The following is a 16,574-nucleotide window of genomic DNA, read 5'->3' as shown; positions in this document are numbered from 1 at the left end:
GTTTTCATGTCATCCCATAATGACATGCATTTGGCTGTGGACCCCCATCTCAAAATATGTTTTTTCAGGGACCCCCCAGAAGCAAAGATTTGAGTTGAAAACATTTGCTGTGAAAGAATATATATTCAAAGATTTGCGGTACATTTTCACGATTTATCAACAGCTAAAGCTTAAAACAATGGTAGAAAGTGGTTAAAAGCTACTGTATAAGGTGACACAGATGCGTTCCATGACGTACATTCTGCTGAAGTGTCCCAGCTTGCCGTCGTCTCCCTCGCCCCAGGAGAAGACCCTGCCGTCCACGGTGAGCGCCATGGCGTGGCGCCCTCCCGAGTGCACCGCCACCTTCTTCACCACGTAGTTACTGAGGGCCGTGATCTGCCGCGGGATGGGGATGGTCCCGCTGGACAGGCCCAGGCCCAGCCTGCCATTGGTGGCCTCTCCGCACGCATACACCTTCCCTTCCACAGTCACTGGAACAGCGAAGACGCCAGTTAAAACACAGAACAGACGGAGATAAACACATGCAAAACAACTTTGTAAGCTTTTTTTTTTACAGCGGTCCGTCAGGCTGAGAATGAAAATGCCCCTGAATTAACCACTCTTATCATCATACATCGCATTCCGTGCTCAGCCAATCAAATCATCTCAAATTTGGTACACACAGACGCAGAGGCCCTCAAAAAAAGGGAAAATAGCTGATCTGATAGCTGTGAACAAGCTCACCCCATGTTGCATCATTAGAAGTGAGCTCATAGATCGGCTAATTTCGCAATTGGTTAAGTGGTTAAGGATGTTTAGAGGAAGCGTGACAATGCAACACAGTGAATATTGACCCTTGACCTCACCTGTCTCCCCTGATGACAGATTAACTGTTGAGAGCTACTAACCTGCAAAGAGGCTCTTGGAGCCTCCGGCTACTTGGACCACATTGAGTGCAGACAGGGTTTCAGAGAAGGAAGGCACCTTTATCTGTGAACGACACCCGGAGAGGCCCGAACAGATGAGTGGACAGAAGAGGAGTTTAGGAGAGATCATCATGCAGCCGTCATAATGAAACAGGCTTTACCTTGGACCCTTTGAGGCCTCCCAGCTGGTCCTTGTCGTTGAGCCCCCACACAAACACTTTGGTCCTGATCGTGGCGGCTGACTCCAACCCTGACGCCTTCTTCCTAGCAAGACTGGGATATGGAGAAAGGAGACGCATGCTTAAAGCTGCAATCCATGCATTTGTTTGTGAATAACACGTTATAATAAACGTTATTATAAACAACCTGCATGGTGAAGGAAATTAATGCAGTAAAACTAACAACTCAGTGGTTGTAGAAGTTAGGCTGCCAGCCTTCTAGTAAGAAGTTAGATTAGGTCCGTGGTCGGGTAGGGGACCACTAATGGTTGGTACTGCCCACATGTCAAAGTTCATTGTCTCCCCTGAGAAAGCAGCCGTGCTCTTATTAGGTCAATGACAGAAATGTTGGCACTCGAATGGGGGACCCGGATTTGAATCCTTGGTAAGACATCACCGCTAAAAGGATCACAGCTTTAAGGGCCTGTATCGTGTGTGTGTGTGTGTGTGTGTGTGTATACTGTATAATTGAAGAGAAGTTTCAGACTTGGATGGTTAGAGCGGCACGATTTGCGGCGGTACAAACGGGACGAACCGAGGCGAATTTATACATTCAGGTCTGAACGCAGCTTTAGTCATTCATTTTAACCAGTGATCAGCATCATAACAATTAGCATTTAGGGACAATTTTGTCATTATGCAGCTTGCAGCATCCTGGCTCTAGTTTTTGGCAGAAAAGTGAGAGATGGGCATCTAAATCGCTGGGATCACTAGTAACGGCCATCGCAGATATTTCTTCTAATTAGCCCAGTGATACTTCCAGGAGGCGTGGCGACAAATTGCTGCTTCTGAGAAATCAACACGCTCCATGTGAGCCCACGGCACACATTGAGCGACATTCTAAAGCCTAAACCGCTTGTGCTTACACAAGATAGGCTTTGGGATGATGCGCCACTGACTCCCTGGAGGACGACTATCGTGCTTGTCAAACTGCGACAGCACAACCAAAGCCAAGAAGCAGCCACGAGCGCTGGCACAAAAATCCTGGTTTGCGCCCCCTGATGGCTAACAGCACAAGGAGAAGGTCAGACTTAACCAAACAAATACATTCAACTCGCTCTCTCGCACACGCACACGCACACACACACACACACACACACACACACACACACGCACACACGCACACACATGCACAATCCTTCACAAGAGAGACGAGCACAGATGAGACATCTGGTCACATATTTACTGCATGGCGGGTCCAACCCTACCTCCCGGTGGCGGTTTTGTCGTCGTCCTCTTCCTCGTTGTCCGACGCCAGGAAGGGGACGGTGGCCAGGTCTTCGTCCTCCGCTCGGATGCGGCCCACGATGCCGAGGCCGTGGATCTTGCAGTCGATGCCGGAGCTGCGGCACTGCTTGATGGCGATCTCCATGTACCTGTGGTACTGGGGGGGGGGGGGGGGGAGGAGTGCAATGGATGCTTGTTATAGGGGGAGGTTAGCAAAAAAAAGTACCAAAAGAGTACCCATGACAGAATGCCTCATTTCAAATCTTCAAATGTATGGAAAATCTTGTGGAAAATAGCAGATCTACAAACACACGATGCATCGCATTGCGGTGCATTGTGAGCTTGGAGATCGGCTATTTTCCAATGGCCGAAATGTATATATCACTGAAGTGTTTACTGTATGTTTTGTAATAATAATCAGAATCTACAAAGTAACTAATAACTAAAGTTTACAAACTTGGCACCCCTATTTTGGGCAAAATCTCTTAAAACGTTTTAGAAATAGGGAGAAGAGCAGATCTATAAGGCCACAACTCATCTGAAATGTTACTTAAAGCTGCAATCTTTCATATCCATGTTACTCCGTTTGAGCTTTGTGCAATACCTCTCGTCAACCAGTAGGTGTCCTACTTGACCACATGGTCTAGAACAGTGGTTCCCAAACTTTTTCATGTCAAGGACACCCAAATTGACACCAATTAGCCCGCGGACCCCCATTTGAAGAGATATGCCAAGGACCTCCATAAGAGAAGATTTGTACGGCTCTAGCAGTGATTCTCAACCCGTTTAATTTCAAGGAACCAGTTTTTTATATTTTTATCCCACGATTTTGTAACCCATTTTTCACCCATGTCAAAAAAAAGACATTTTATTTCACCAAACACGTTATGGGTAAGTCCACTTCAGTCATCCTACCTCCGTGCAGTCGTTGAGGAGAGGGACAGTGGTGTCTGTGGGGTTAATGTTGATCGTCTTCAACTCAATCAGGTTGTTCAGAGAGCTGCCACCTACATAACGACAAAAAAGCTAACATGTAATTAAATACAGAAGATAATGGTACAGCTTTTTTTGACCCTCCCCCCGAGATAGCAGACAAAGTCTGTGCCAGTTCTCTTTGAGATCCACTAAAATAGATGTAAGAACAACAGAGTAATAGTCTGGTCTGGGGGATTATGACCGCAAAACCCCTCGATTCCTTACCTGAAACGACCACCAGCGATGGCATGTAGCTGCTGTCCGCGGGATCCACGACCATCTTCAGCTTGTGGACCAGAACATCTGGGAAGAGCTCCAGACGAATCCAGTGCTGCAGAGAAAACGGGATGACAGCACTCTTAACCACTTAAACAACTACTGTATATAGTTAGGATCGCCAGCGGTCTATATACCCTCTCTCTTTCTCTCTGCACAAAATAAAAGCCCTTTATATGATGGTCACCTTAGATTAAACCCTGATGCAAAAAGGTACTACAGTATACAATGTATAAACAGACAGCATTCATTTCGCAGCGATAATGGAATATGGGAAACTGTGATTAAGGCCTGAATGAATGAACCATCAACTATGAGAAGAGTTTTCATGCCAGCATCGTTTATTTGCCAAGCCATCAGTGTATAATGACCTTAAGTAGTACTGTACAACATCGTTCTCCTAGGTCAGTGGTTCTCAAAGTGACCAGGGGTTCCAGAGGGTCCACAATGTTTGAGAACAACTGCCCTAGGCGTCTGAGTGTCCTACCTTTCCCTGGGAGCCAGAGGATTGCCAGCATTGGTCGCTGCAGTCAATGAGGCGCGAGGCCTGGTTGATGGAGGAAGACACGTTGAGGCTCTTGACGGCACGTGACCATTCGTCGATCAGCATGCCGCGCTGGCTGCTGTGGTGCTTCTTCAACTGCTTCCCCGAGCGGCCGCAGAACGTCGGAGACTGGCCTGGTGGTGGAGAAATGACAGGGTTGGAAACATTTTCAAAGATTTCAAAGGATGCCAAATATAGAAAATCTACATGCTTGCATCACAATGTGACACTTACAGAAGATATGCATCATACGACCAAGTATAGGCACCCATTTAGGCTTGAGGCCGATTCTAAAAATGCCTCTAAATCCTGACCTAAGTTTTCTGAAAGTGGTTAAGTGGTTAGCAATAGCAACAGCATCAGCCTAACACATACTGCACTGTAGCTCCGGATGTAACGTTTCTTTGCAGATTGCTTTTTCATACATTTTGGCCTTCCTTCTATATTCTAACACTTATCATTTGACACGGTTCACGCAGTTTCAGTAAACATGTGACCCACCTGGCTCGTTTATTCTCCCGAAGGAATGCCGGGTGTTGTGTTTGCGTGTCTTAAAGCAGTTTTCGCAGAAGTCGAAGTCGTCGCAGTTCCTGCATTTGAACCGGGGGCCGTTGATGGGGAACATTTGGCATCCGTCACACCTGATGACAACAAGGTGACTGGATTTCAACAGACAGAACATGGTAGTTAATGGGTGAACCATATGAATGAAGTGACTTTGATAGACACTCCTACCTGACTCCAGGGTGAACGCTTGGCACCAGCTCCATCTCTGACAGCAGTCCAGTCCAGTGGGACTGCTGGGGGAAGTCCACAATCACATCCTTCCCATTGGCACTGAAAGCTAAACCCAATCAAACCATCATAAGAAATACTTTGTTTTAGTCGCAGGCACAGCTTGGAACAAAAATGTATCCTTGAAATCTGAAAATCCACCCTCTACGAGGCATTGGGCGAATTAATTAACATCTTATTCAGAAAAGTTGTGGGTACTGTCGATCGATTCTTTCTATCTTTTATTTATTTTTTGTTTAAATCCATCTGCAATGTTTCTGTAGAATTAGAAATGACAGTTTGTCTAAATAAAAACATCGATACAAAAACTAAATTAAACAGTCAAGTCAAACCTACCAATTCAGTTCTATCAGCAGCCTCGCACATTATAGCTCTAAAATGATAATACAGTCATGTACCATTTTTCTCATCATACAAATTGACGACAGATAAAATAGTATAGCATACCCGGACTTGAACGCTGCAAAGCAACATGGGTTTACAGTACCTTTCACAACTCCCACGCTCCTGTGCGTCACAGAGCCCCACTTGTACTTTGGCGTCGTCACTGTGGGTTTCACCCTCACTTTGTCACCGATCTTGATGTGTGACGGGGAACTTTGTGGTGGGAATCCTGGAGGAATGCAATCACTTGTGATTCAAAAGGGCAAGTGACCTTCAGAGGCATTCAATTCAAAAAACGACCATTCAGGGACTATTCAGGGAAGACACGACGTATAGGTTAGGACCTTAGAGTATATATGAATAGAGACGGCACCGGATTTCTCCTCCCATCCACTTGCATTAAGTTGCTCAAAAGCGCATGAGGCGATATCACTCCTCCTTCCGGGTAGGAACAGAGTGCATTCTGGGATGGATTGGACCAATATCGTGAACGCGCTGGCCATTGACTATCATTGCACGCGTTCACGTGCGTTCACGTATGAAACAGAGTTCACATGTCATCATGAACGTGCTCAATGATAGTCAACGTAAACGTGTAAACGAAGTCCACACCCACAACACCAGAGGGAGTGCAACAAACCATGTACAACCCAGATTCGGCACAAACAAGGGACTAAATTATTTTCGCTCCTATGCCACCAAAATGTGGAACGCCCTACCAACAGTCATTAAGAAATGTGAATCCCTTGACTCCTTCAAAACCGCTCTCAAAGGGCACCTACGGACGGCTGCAATTCGAAACTGGCCCCCGTAAAATCTGAACCACTATGTCCATTTCGCCTCAGGGTTTCCTCCGGGTGCTGTCTCTATTCATCGCCGTCTCTATTCATCTATTATTTAAATGGTTTCTTCTATTTCACAAGTGTGGTAATGGGCCTTGTACAGGGGTGAGTGACGGCTGTCAGTGATTGGTTGATTGTCACCACCCAAAGTTATGAATAGAGGGAGTGACACATGGGGATGGGGATCGCCAAACAAACAGAGTGCAGGCCTGCACGGAGGAAGAGAGGAGCGACAGGTGCCAGACAGCGTTTACAGTACGATCGCGATTTAAGGTGTAAACAAGCGTATCTGCAGCCGTAGTCGGGGTAAAGAACAGTCGGGCCCAGCGGACTGGGCATCACGGGTGCCACTGCCGAGGGGAACCGGAGTCGGAACGGGATTGGAGGCTATCAGGGCTACTACTGCTACTGGTGAGGCCGTTCCGTGGTTGTTCTATGTGGATTGGATTACAAATATAGGGGTACCCCGAACGTTTTTCATATTTTCGTTGATCGTTTTTGGAGCAGAGGAACATTTTCGTTGCGTTGGGAAGTTTGGGACAGCTGTATAGACTCTTGCGTGCGCGCCTCATCTGAGGGGGACGACGGACGCGGACATTAATCTCTGCTGACTGAGGGGGGGTTTGCGAAATAAATATTGTTTGGTGGTTTTAGTTGTAAGCCTGTTTATTTTATTTTATGTGGAAAGAGACAGAGAGAGGCATCCAAGTGTATTGTCTACTGTTGTTCTGTCAATGGCTACCGCTGAACATCTCTATATAAATCACTCATAATATAACCCTACGATCCCGCTTAATTTTTCCTTAGTAATATTTTGCCTTGCATGACTGAAGGGCGATTGTTACATTCTAATCCCATATCGTCTCCGCCAGGCGCAAGGAAACCAAGGACCTGAAAGAATGACCTGCGTTCCAGTATATCCAATTTACTATTTTCTTGTTAATACTTTTCATTGGTTAAATAAAACCATGTATGTTTTGTAATAATAATCGAATCGAAGTAAATAAAGTTGTAGTGGAGAAAAAGCCATTTGCCTCTGAAATGCAGTAAAGTAGAAGTAAAAGTAAGGATGCACCGAAAGGGAAATTCTTGGCCGAAACCGAATACCGAATATAGGAAACAGTCGGCCGAAAACCGAATATCCGAAAATGATTAATATAATATATATTTTTTCCTATCATTGCTGTCATGGCTGTACCTTAAAGCTACCCGATATTTAGCAAAATAAATGGCAAAACTTAACTTAAATAATAATCACTATTATGGATCCATAAAACATTTATTCAGCTCTTTTGAAACCGAATAGGCCGAAAATGCATTTTTAGCCATTTTCCGAATATTTTCTGCGGCCGAATATTCGGTGCATCACTAAGTAAAAGTACTGAAAATGTGATATACTCAAGTAAAGTACAAATACCTCTAAACTGTACTTAAGTAAATATACCCAAGTTACTTTCCTGCTTACCAAGGAGCTCAGTGTGTATGTAGCGGACCCAGTATGTGCCTCCCTTCTGCTGCCAGTCACACTGCACGTTCAGGTCGTGAAGGCCATCCCTGTCCAGCTTGATCACTTTGCCCGCGTCTCCCTCATACACCTCCTCATACGTCCGGCAGCACTTCACCATCATGCCCACCTGCACAGAGACCAGCCCATAGTGATGACAGTGACATAAGACTAGATAGCATTTTCTTCGTAATATTGTGATATGGCAAAAGTGTCGTTTTAACCCATTTTAACCTGAGATCAGATTCTAAATATGTCTTCTACATCCTGACAGTTTTCTGAAAAAGCTATGTTTCTGTCAGCTCGTAGCGTGCCACTTGGTGGCGCGCTATGAGCTTGTAGATCTGCTATTTCTCAATAGCTAAAGCATAACATAATGCACCAAAAGGGGTTCCCCGCCCAAAACGCTTTTACACTTTTTTTACAACTTTTTGCAACTTTCAAAAATGTTCTACAACCTCATGTAGAATGGTTATATTCGGTTATATATCTTTTTTTGTTGTTGTTTTTTCTTCTTTTTTAAATTAAATTCTTAAAATCTTGTGGTAGTTGCAACTGCAATAAAACAGCTGAAAGAGTTGGGACCTTTAAAATAATTTCTGCTTTGTCTGATCCAGCTACAGTTTCCTGGTCCGTTTAGAAGCCCAGCTCCCAGGCTGGTTGCTCTTACCTGAATGTTCACTCTCACGTACACAGCGTAGTCTTACCTGAATATTCACTCTCACGTACACAGCGTAGTCTTACCTGAATATTCACTCTCACGTACACAGCGTAGTCTTACCTGAATATTCACTCTCACGTACACAGCGTAGTCTTACCTGAATGTTCTCTCTCTCACGTACACAGTGTAGTCTTACCTGAATGTTCTCTCTCACGTAGACGGCGTAGTCGTCGTTGGACTGGAAGTCCGATCTCTTCTTGAACGTCTGGCTCTCCGTAACCACCGCTCCCGCGGGCTGACCACATAGGAAATATTACACATCATCTTATTTACTACAATGGGCTCTATGCACACAGGCTGAGTGAGAGGTGACATGAATGATGGGAGGTTTATGTGTATGATAGAGGGGTGGTTAAGGTCTTACCGTGGGGGTTTATGTGTATGATAGAGGGGTGGTTAAGGTCTTACCGTGGGGAAGACTGGCTCCACCTCCTCCATTTCCTCCAGCACCTCTTCATCCGAGTACTCATCTGACACAGTGTCGGCATCGGACACCTCAGTGACGTGGATGTCAGGATGGTCCAGCAGCCAACCCACCAGTGCCTCCACGCCTGCAAAGAATGCCCATAGGCACGGAATGAGACTATATCACTGTGTAATAATGTCTTCTAGCTACTGCCTGACATAGCATGTGGTGTCACCACAAACTAGTCCTCTGATTAAAGTGCTCTTATCATCATACATCATCATTAGTGGTGGGGGAAAAAATCGATTAGTCAATTAATCGCGATGCCATCATGGGCGATAATTCATCGATGCACAAATGTCAAACATCGATTATATAATGTATTTTTTTTACCGGAGCAAAAGGGCGGAACTAATCTGCGACTGCGCTGCGTCGTCGTACCGGACCGTTTAGAGTGACGCACACAGCGCTCGCACACGCTTTAGCTTTCAACAACCAAAACAGAACGAGTTACCAACGCGGAGGGGAAGAGAAAAAAGATGACAGAAAGGGAACATTTTGGATTGTATGAGGTTGAGGGGAAATGAGAACTCGATAAAACTCACACCATCGACCGCCTGTGAAATGTGGCCGAGATGGGACGACGTAGTGTGGCTCCAAAGTGCTAACATGGCCCGGATTCCGTCGCTCCCCACGACCGAATGTGAACGTAAAACCTTTGCAATAAAAGTGCCGATGGACTTCGTAATTCTAGTCGCCTTTTCTGAGTGCATGGGCAGCTGTCCGTGTGTTCGGGATCGGGATGGTTGTCTTGACTGCATCTCTGGATGTCAGTGGGCAATATGGTCTTGTACTCGTTGTGAGTTGTATCGAGTTCCCGTGTCCCCTCAACATCATAGGATCCAAAATGTTGCCTTACACTTGTAAAATACTTTAAACCAAATGCTCCTTAATGTGTGCAAACAAACAGAAAGGTGCAACATAATAGTCTCAATAACTACCCCAAAGCTTCCTTAATGACACTTCAGTAACTGAAAATTAAATCCCTGAATAAGGAAACAAAGAAAAGCACCTTTTTTGTCCTAACAAAGAATAAAGGCAATTTGAGTGCTGCTGACCTCAACCTAAATCCTGCCCATGTATTTCTATGACATGACATCTTATGTCATTATTAATATATATTTATTGTATGCTTGTACAAACTCATTATTTTTTTTTTTAAAGAAAGCTGCTTATTGCTGTTCTGTATTTGCCCACGGACACCCATCTGAAAATATTTTCTTCTATGGACCCCCCCAGAAGCAAAGATTTGAGTTAAAAAAGTGCACTGTGAAAGAATATATATATATTCATAATCATTAGAAAGCACTTTGTTTATTAGTCACACAGTGACTGAGTGATTAACAGTGAGTGATTAATCATGATTAATCGGGATTAATCGAATCGTATCATAGCCCAATTAATCAGGATTAATCGGGATTAATCGAATCGTGACCCTCGGAAACGATGTGTAATCGCATCGCCAGGTACCTGGCGATAACCGCCTCTAATCATCATGCCGCGCCGCCATTTAGAGGCGGTTTTTTTTCTCTCTTTTTTTTTGTCGGGCTTTTGTCGGGCTTCGGGCTTAACATTATGGTAATTTTTAGGGTCGGGCCGAGCCTCGGGCCGACCCAGTTAGGGTAGGGCCGGGCCGGGCCGGGCCATAATTTTTGGGCCCGTTGAAAACTTTACCTGGCACACCAGAAGCACTGCCCGTCGTCCCAGACAGAGACTTGAGGGCAAACTCGATGTTCTTCCTCTGGAAGCCCATCTCCATTATGGAGATGACGATGGGCAGAGGGGGGATGGGGGAGGTCTTCTGCTTCTTCTGCCGGGGTGGCCTGATGTGCTGCACGGTGACAGGGGTGGTGGCCTCGCTGGAGCTGCTCTCCTCAAACAGCGGAGACGAGGGGTGCGTGGACTCTACGGCTAGGTACTGGCACACCGCCAAGGCTGCGGCCTACACGTACAGAAACGTGCGTTAATGGTTGGTGGCGGAAGATCAAGGCTCATGTTTCATATACGTGAAGATGTTACAATATCAACAGTTTGTCAACAAGTCTATGCTAAGAGAGACTCCATCTCTTTGTGTCCTTTCAAACCTGGCAATAAAGTTCCGCTCTGCGATTTGTTATCTCTATGTGTGTGTGTGTGTGTGTGTGTGTGTGTGTGTGTGTGCGTCTATAAGGATCTGATCTGGTTTGATCTGTCCCACAGACTCACCTCCAGCTCCTGCCTGTCGAAAATGGCCTTGATGGGGGAGGGCTGGGTGGCGGCAGTGAGCAGCTGCTGCAGGAGGATGAGTGGGGGCAGGGGACCCTCCGGAGACAAGTCTCCCACATCGGGAGACGACTGCACCGGGTCCTCTGTAGGACAGACACAGAACAGAGGGAACTGCTACTGCACTCACTTCGTTGCCTTTTGAGTCATCAACACAGCCGCCGCTACTTTGTAATAATTTGTCTAAAATGCCAGGGAATTTTCAAGAACTTGTGTGCCAATTAAAATCGCTTTCCATCAACTATTTGCCAGTTTTTGAGAGAGAGATTTGTGCCTCCTAAACTCCTCAGCCAAACTTTCTAGAAAACTACCCGTGGTGGGCAAGACCTACGCTGTAGACTGTATGGGGGTGGAAATTGCGGGATTTGAGCGGAAGACCGCTCAAGGAAATGACGTTGACGCTTTACAAATCTGTTTACATTCCGTGAATGTGTTCACGGTGCAAGAATTGCAGGAAACAAACTTGAGCAAGGAAATGCACTCTGCCATTTTGTTATTATCTTCTTGCCAAACTTTGTTTACGCAAGATGTACAGCTTTTATTTCCCCTGACCCGGGGTAATGCTCTTGCCTCTTACCACTGGGGTTGGGTCCTGTGTCCTGAACGGCCGCCTGGGATAGGATCTGTCGGAGTTTGTCCTGGTGAGAAAGCAAGGCCCGTGCTGCCTTGAGAATGTACAACCTGAGCTGCTGGCAGCGTAGCAAAAGGATGTCCACCTGGTCTGCTGAACACACACACACACATTGGAAAGAATTACAGCAGTGGTTTGTAAACTTTGTAATTTTAAGTACCGCCATAGAGAAGGAGCTCCAGCAACATCAGAGCTGGGGGACCGTAGAGAAGATGGCCAAAGACAGACGCCGGCTGGTGCCGGTGTAATAGGGATATATAGTATAAGTAACTATAACTGTTACAACGGGTAAGGGTCCATTTGGAACCCCCTTTAGTTTTTAGTTTTTTTAAAGGAATCCTGGACCCCATTTTGAGAACCATTGCATTACAGCCTACGTCAGATTACGGTTTCCCCAAACAACACGTAGAAACTTGTCGTGGAGGTTATGTCAAAGAAACAAGAATTAATCGATCATTAGAGTGCATAAAACTGCCCAGGGTCACTGATGAGACACAGATCTCATAAATCAAGGTTTTGCTCAATGCTTTGTATATTAATATTTATTAACATAAAGACACAACCTCTTAACAGCCCCCAGTCCCCTGTGCACTCATCTGAGCATCCATCTGCTGTGCGAAGCAATTAAAGTAATTTGTCCTCCCCTGGGGACCAGAACAAACTCCTGTACCTGTGAGAGCTCGGCTAAGGGACTTCTTCATGCGTTGTTTCTCCAGCTTACTGCCTGCCAGGTTGACCAGCTGGGCCCACACTGCCAGCATAGGCTCCGTGAAAGGCAGGTTTTGCACACTGAAGGACACGACAGGCAGCTAAATGGAAAACAAACACATGTCATGGCATCAGTACAAATGTCCAAATGTACTACATGAAAGGCTTAGTTATTTGTGACTCATAAATCCAGTTTACTTTTAATTCAAATGATCAATATTGGAATACTGAAAATGTGTTCAATGTATCTTTCAAAGACAGAACATCTCTTTGTTGCGTCTCTCAAACCTGTGTTATTCATATGATTGTCTGCCGTAAATAAATATAGTATTAAACATGAGTCCATTAACCAGTTGTTGTTTTTGTGCATTATTACTGCATTACTATTGTCATCAGGAGAACATTTGCCAAAAAGCAGGTCTACAAGCTCACCACACGTTGTAGCGTGACATGTTGTAAGCTTGTAGATCTGCTATTTCCGGTGAGATTTGGTGGAGATGGAAAAAAAGGAAGGGGCAAAATACAGACCCCTGGTGGAACTTTAGAGAAATAGCATGGAGACCTACTGAATACTACTGGTCGACAGTTTGCCCAGCTGTACGTGAACACCTGCGTACCGGTTTGAGTTGGCTAAGCAGGCACACTCGGCAGGTCCGCATCTCGTGAAACTGGACGGTGATGCGTCCTTTTGGCGTGATGCGCGTGACCGTTCCCTCTCCGTACTCCTCGTGAACCACCTGACCACCCAGCCGGAGCCGCCCATCGATGCCCCCGATCACAGCCAGCACGGCCATCAGGCTGCCCACCCTGGGTCCCTCGGACTCTGGGAAATACTCCTCCAGGAAACACTGTGAAAAGAGGAGTCTGTATCCATTACACTGACTGAACTCTTATACTGCTCCAAAGATTAACAGAACACTTATATATATATATACACACAAAAGCGTATATACAGTACATCATACATGTACGTTGCTCACTAAAACTGCAAAAAGAAAAATTAAGGGAACCCACTTTGTTCCTTAGTTATTACTCTTACAAATGCTTCCTTCATCCTGACTTAAAGCACAGTTGTTCTAGTAGATACAGTTTTGTCATTTAGAGGTTTCAGTTGTGTGTCAATGCTTACAGCCTCAGACTGGCGTCCCGTCATGACGTCAGTGATGGAACTGAGCTGAGTGTTGATGTAGTCGTTGATCAGGCCGTTCCATTGGCCCAGAGAGTGAAGGGTGCGCAAGACGGCCACTATCTCCTCGGCCAGCGTGCTGCTGTGAGTGGCTGTGAGAGAGGCCTGTGGGCGGGACTTCCTCCGTCGCAGCGAACCCTCTGTGGCAGGTGGAGAGCATAAGCGGGAACATTTTGGCATAAGAGCAGGGAAAAAAAGAGGCTGTATAGACCCTTGGGGCTGTATTTTGCGTGTCTTAAGTAACAGGTCTTATTCCCTAACTTGAGTAAACTAAAGACCTGGAGGCGTGATCAATGCCATTTGGCTATTCTGAGTGGCCAAAGAGCATTGACCACGCCTCCAGGTCTTTAGTTTACTCAAGTTAGGGAATAAGACCTGGTACTTAAGACACACAAAATACATCCCTTGGGGTCTTAAGTGTAAAAGGTTTAAATGGTGAATCACTCCTTTAGTGTGTTATTCTATAAGGAACGTGGGCTGATGTGTGAGCGTACCTCTGAGCAGTGGCAAGTCCGAGGAACAGGTGCTCAGCAGGCTGCCCAGGAAGCCAAACAGCTTCTCCACCAGGAACTTCATGTCCTGAGAGCGCTCCATCTTGTCCCAGGACGGCAGCACTGCCTGCAGCAGCCGTAGCGCCAGGATCTGACCAAACACACGGTGGACTAAATCAGTGATGCCGGCGGCACAAATCCTCAGTGTTCGTTCTACTGAGAGTGTACAAAATAAATGGAACCAAATGGACTTGGTTCCATTTGTACACTCTCAAGACTTACAGATCCGTTAAGAGGTCCATTTGGTTCCAGTTGTATAATCTCAAGTGTTACAGACCCGTAACGATCCATTCGGTTCCATTTGTACACCTTCACAGTAAAATTAACAGAAGACTTTACCATGTAGCAGAAAGGATCATCCTCTTATTATGTATTTAGTTGTGCTACTGAATGATATATGATTTACACAAACATATGAGAATGTTTGTGTGTGAGATCACTGAAAGTGTTCCCATATCTTTAAAAAAACAGCTGTGAACTAGTAAATTATGACTACTAGTCCTTACCCGTTCTGATATATTTCAACTTGTATAATATATTTGTGTGTGTGTGTGTTTTTATGAATAAAAACAGCAGTATAACATGAAAGTATTCTTACAAATGCATGGTAGGGAAACGTTTTCATGGCAAGAGCAAGGACCGCAACATTTACACTTATTAGACAACAGAGCCCCATTTGAAAAGTATCAAGGACCCCCAGTTTGACATGCACCTATATATGGAGTTATGGACAGTGGCAGAGATCCAATTTGCAGGTGGATTTGCGTCCAAAACGGTCTCAATTGTGAGCTTTGGCTTGCGAGAACTCATGGCTTTTGCAACCTGTGATGTTGTGAGCTTGTAGATTAGCTGTTTTCACCGGAGCGTGCGCTGTAGCCACTTCCCGCTGTGTGTGTGTGTGGCTTATGTTCAAGACAGTTGTATCTCGTGTTGTGTTTATAGCGAACTGAAAACGGCCACGCGATGACGCACGCGCACACATACGCACGTGCGCACACACAGCTTAAGTAGTTTACACACACACGCTCACAGCGAAAGTAGTCTGCACACACACGCACGCACACACACACACACACACAAATCCAGCCAGGCAAGGGCAGAAGGTTCCTATTATAACGACAGTGGGTGCTGCGCACACGCTTTTAGCGAGGTGCTAATTAAGGGTTGTTGTGGTATATCAATCCGTCCACTCCATGTGCGTGCGCACGTGCAGTCTTTACGTGCGCGGCTGCATGCTGTTTCACCCACGTTTGGTTTAAAGTTATAGGGCCTATCAAGTGATCCAACAGAGCCAGCCCGATAGATAATCATTCCGTTGTGATCGTGGCCGTGCTGGTGCAGGAAAGATGAGATCTGTAACTGCGGGCGAAACAACTGAAGTTACGCGGAAAACTGTGTCCCAGTATTAATCAGTGACGGTCCCAAAATGCAATTCACTTGGAGTTTTGCCGCCCTGTGGCTGTGGGGGGTACTGCACCCGGGTGCGTTTTTAATTCACTAATAAATTAATTAATAATCATTAATGTGTCAAATCGAAAAAAGGGCTCCGTTACGCCCTCCATATTCATATGGTCAATGCCTGTGTGAAAAGTGGGAGCGATTGGTGCAGGCAATGAGGAGATAATGAGGAGATAAAATGCGGTCGGACACACACTCACTCACACACACACACAGACATTCGGTCAATTATAGTATGATATGATTATCAGCGAGCTACACTATGGCTTTATGCTAAGCATTTTTGTTGCATCCATTGTTTTTGTTAAAGACAGGTTGTTCTTCTGACTGGTTGTATCTTTCTGTATCTTTCTTGCCCTCTTCATGTAGTCATAAAGAGACTTCAAATGCTGTAATGTCTAGGCTTCACAGCATTCATGTACCCCTCAGGTCTTCAATACAAACTTCAAATAAACCCTCAACCATGCACAGGATCAACTCACATAACAGATGTCATCTCTATAGCACGTACTGTAAAGCATGTGTAATGTATAGCAACATCCACAATTTGTGATGTTTCAAGATGTACATTCAAAATCTAATTTGCATGTACAGTTCAGACTTCAGTGAATACCCACTATTGATTTCTGCAAGACTGTGTAGGCAGGGTGAACTTCATTGACTGTCCTTGGGGAGGACAAAGGGCCCTTGTGGACAATCTGAAATGTAAACGTGGACGTTCTCCCACTATAAGAACACAGCCGTCCTCTGGAGAGACACTGACTGACTGCCTCACTGTCTTCTGTACATTTCAAGTCACCCAATTAATGGTTAACATTAATATGTTTTATATTTTCAGACAAAATTTGACACAAAAAAGAGGGGCGGGGGCTTGCAGAGCTATGCAAGTGATTCCTTTTAGAAAACCCCTAATTTCGT

At 45.4% G+C, this 16,574-nt stretch overlaps 1 protein-coding gene across 16 annotated transcripts in view; it reads right to left on the bottom strand.

Annotated features, from left to right (window-relative positions):
* The window catches only part of herc2 (HECT and RLD domain containing E3 ubiquitin protein ligase 2), an 84,493-nt gene that overhangs the window by 28,234 nt on the left and 39,685 nt on the right, over nucleotides 1-16,574 (bottom strand). For 12 of the 16 annotated variants that reach the window (XM_083767379.1, XM_083767382.1, XM_083767369.1 and 9 more), the window contains 20 exons: nucleotides 14,142-14,289; nucleotides 13,591-13,787; nucleotides 13,079-13,309; nucleotides 12,424-12,562; nucleotides 11,700-11,846; nucleotides 11,066-11,208; nucleotides 10,535-10,802; nucleotides 8,803-8,945; nucleotides 8,531-8,629; nucleotides 7,635-7,803; nucleotides 5,431-5,556; nucleotides 4,884-4,992; nucleotides 4,650-4,789; nucleotides 4,092-4,282; nucleotides 3,554-3,659; nucleotides 3,269-3,360; nucleotides 2,335-2,510; nucleotides 1,070-1,181; nucleotides 891-972; nucleotides 239-473 (listed from right to left, as the gene is read on the bottom strand). In XM_083767379.1, the coding sequence (XP_083623505.1) occupies nucleotides 239-473; nucleotides 891-972; nucleotides 1,070-1,181; nucleotides 2,335-2,510; nucleotides 3,269-3,360; nucleotides 3,554-3,659; nucleotides 4,092-4,282; nucleotides 4,650-4,789; nucleotides 4,884-4,992; nucleotides 5,431-5,556; nucleotides 7,635-7,803; nucleotides 8,531-8,629; nucleotides 8,803-8,945; nucleotides 10,535-10,802; nucleotides 11,066-11,208; nucleotides 11,700-11,846; nucleotides 12,424-12,562; nucleotides 13,079-13,309; nucleotides 13,591-13,787; nucleotides 14,142-14,289 (3,053 nt within the window). The remainder of the gene's footprint in view (nucleotides 1-238; nucleotides 474-890; nucleotides 973-1,069; nucleotides 1,182-2,334; nucleotides 2,511-3,268; nucleotides 3,361-3,553; nucleotides 3,660-4,091; nucleotides 4,283-4,649; nucleotides 4,790-4,883; nucleotides 4,993-5,430; nucleotides 5,557-7,634; nucleotides 7,804-8,530; nucleotides 8,630-8,802; nucleotides 8,946-10,534; nucleotides 10,803-11,065; nucleotides 11,209-11,699; nucleotides 11,847-12,423; nucleotides 12,563-13,078; nucleotides 13,310-13,590; nucleotides 13,788-14,141; nucleotides 14,290-16,574) is intronic. The other 4 variants (XM_083767380.1, XM_083767373.1, XM_083767370.1 and 1 more) reach the window with 1 other exon arrangement.

The sequence above is a fragment of the Protomyctophum parallelum genome, assembly GCF_964188405.1.
Source record: "Protomyctophum parallelum genome assembly, chromosome: 6".
Taxonomy (NCBI): domain Eukaryota; kingdom Metazoa; phylum Chordata; class Actinopteri; order Myctophiformes; family Myctophidae; genus Protomyctophum; species Protomyctophum parallelum.
The sequence above is the reverse complement of the archived record's forward strand: the minus strand, read 5'-3'. Positions and strand labels throughout refer to the sequence as shown.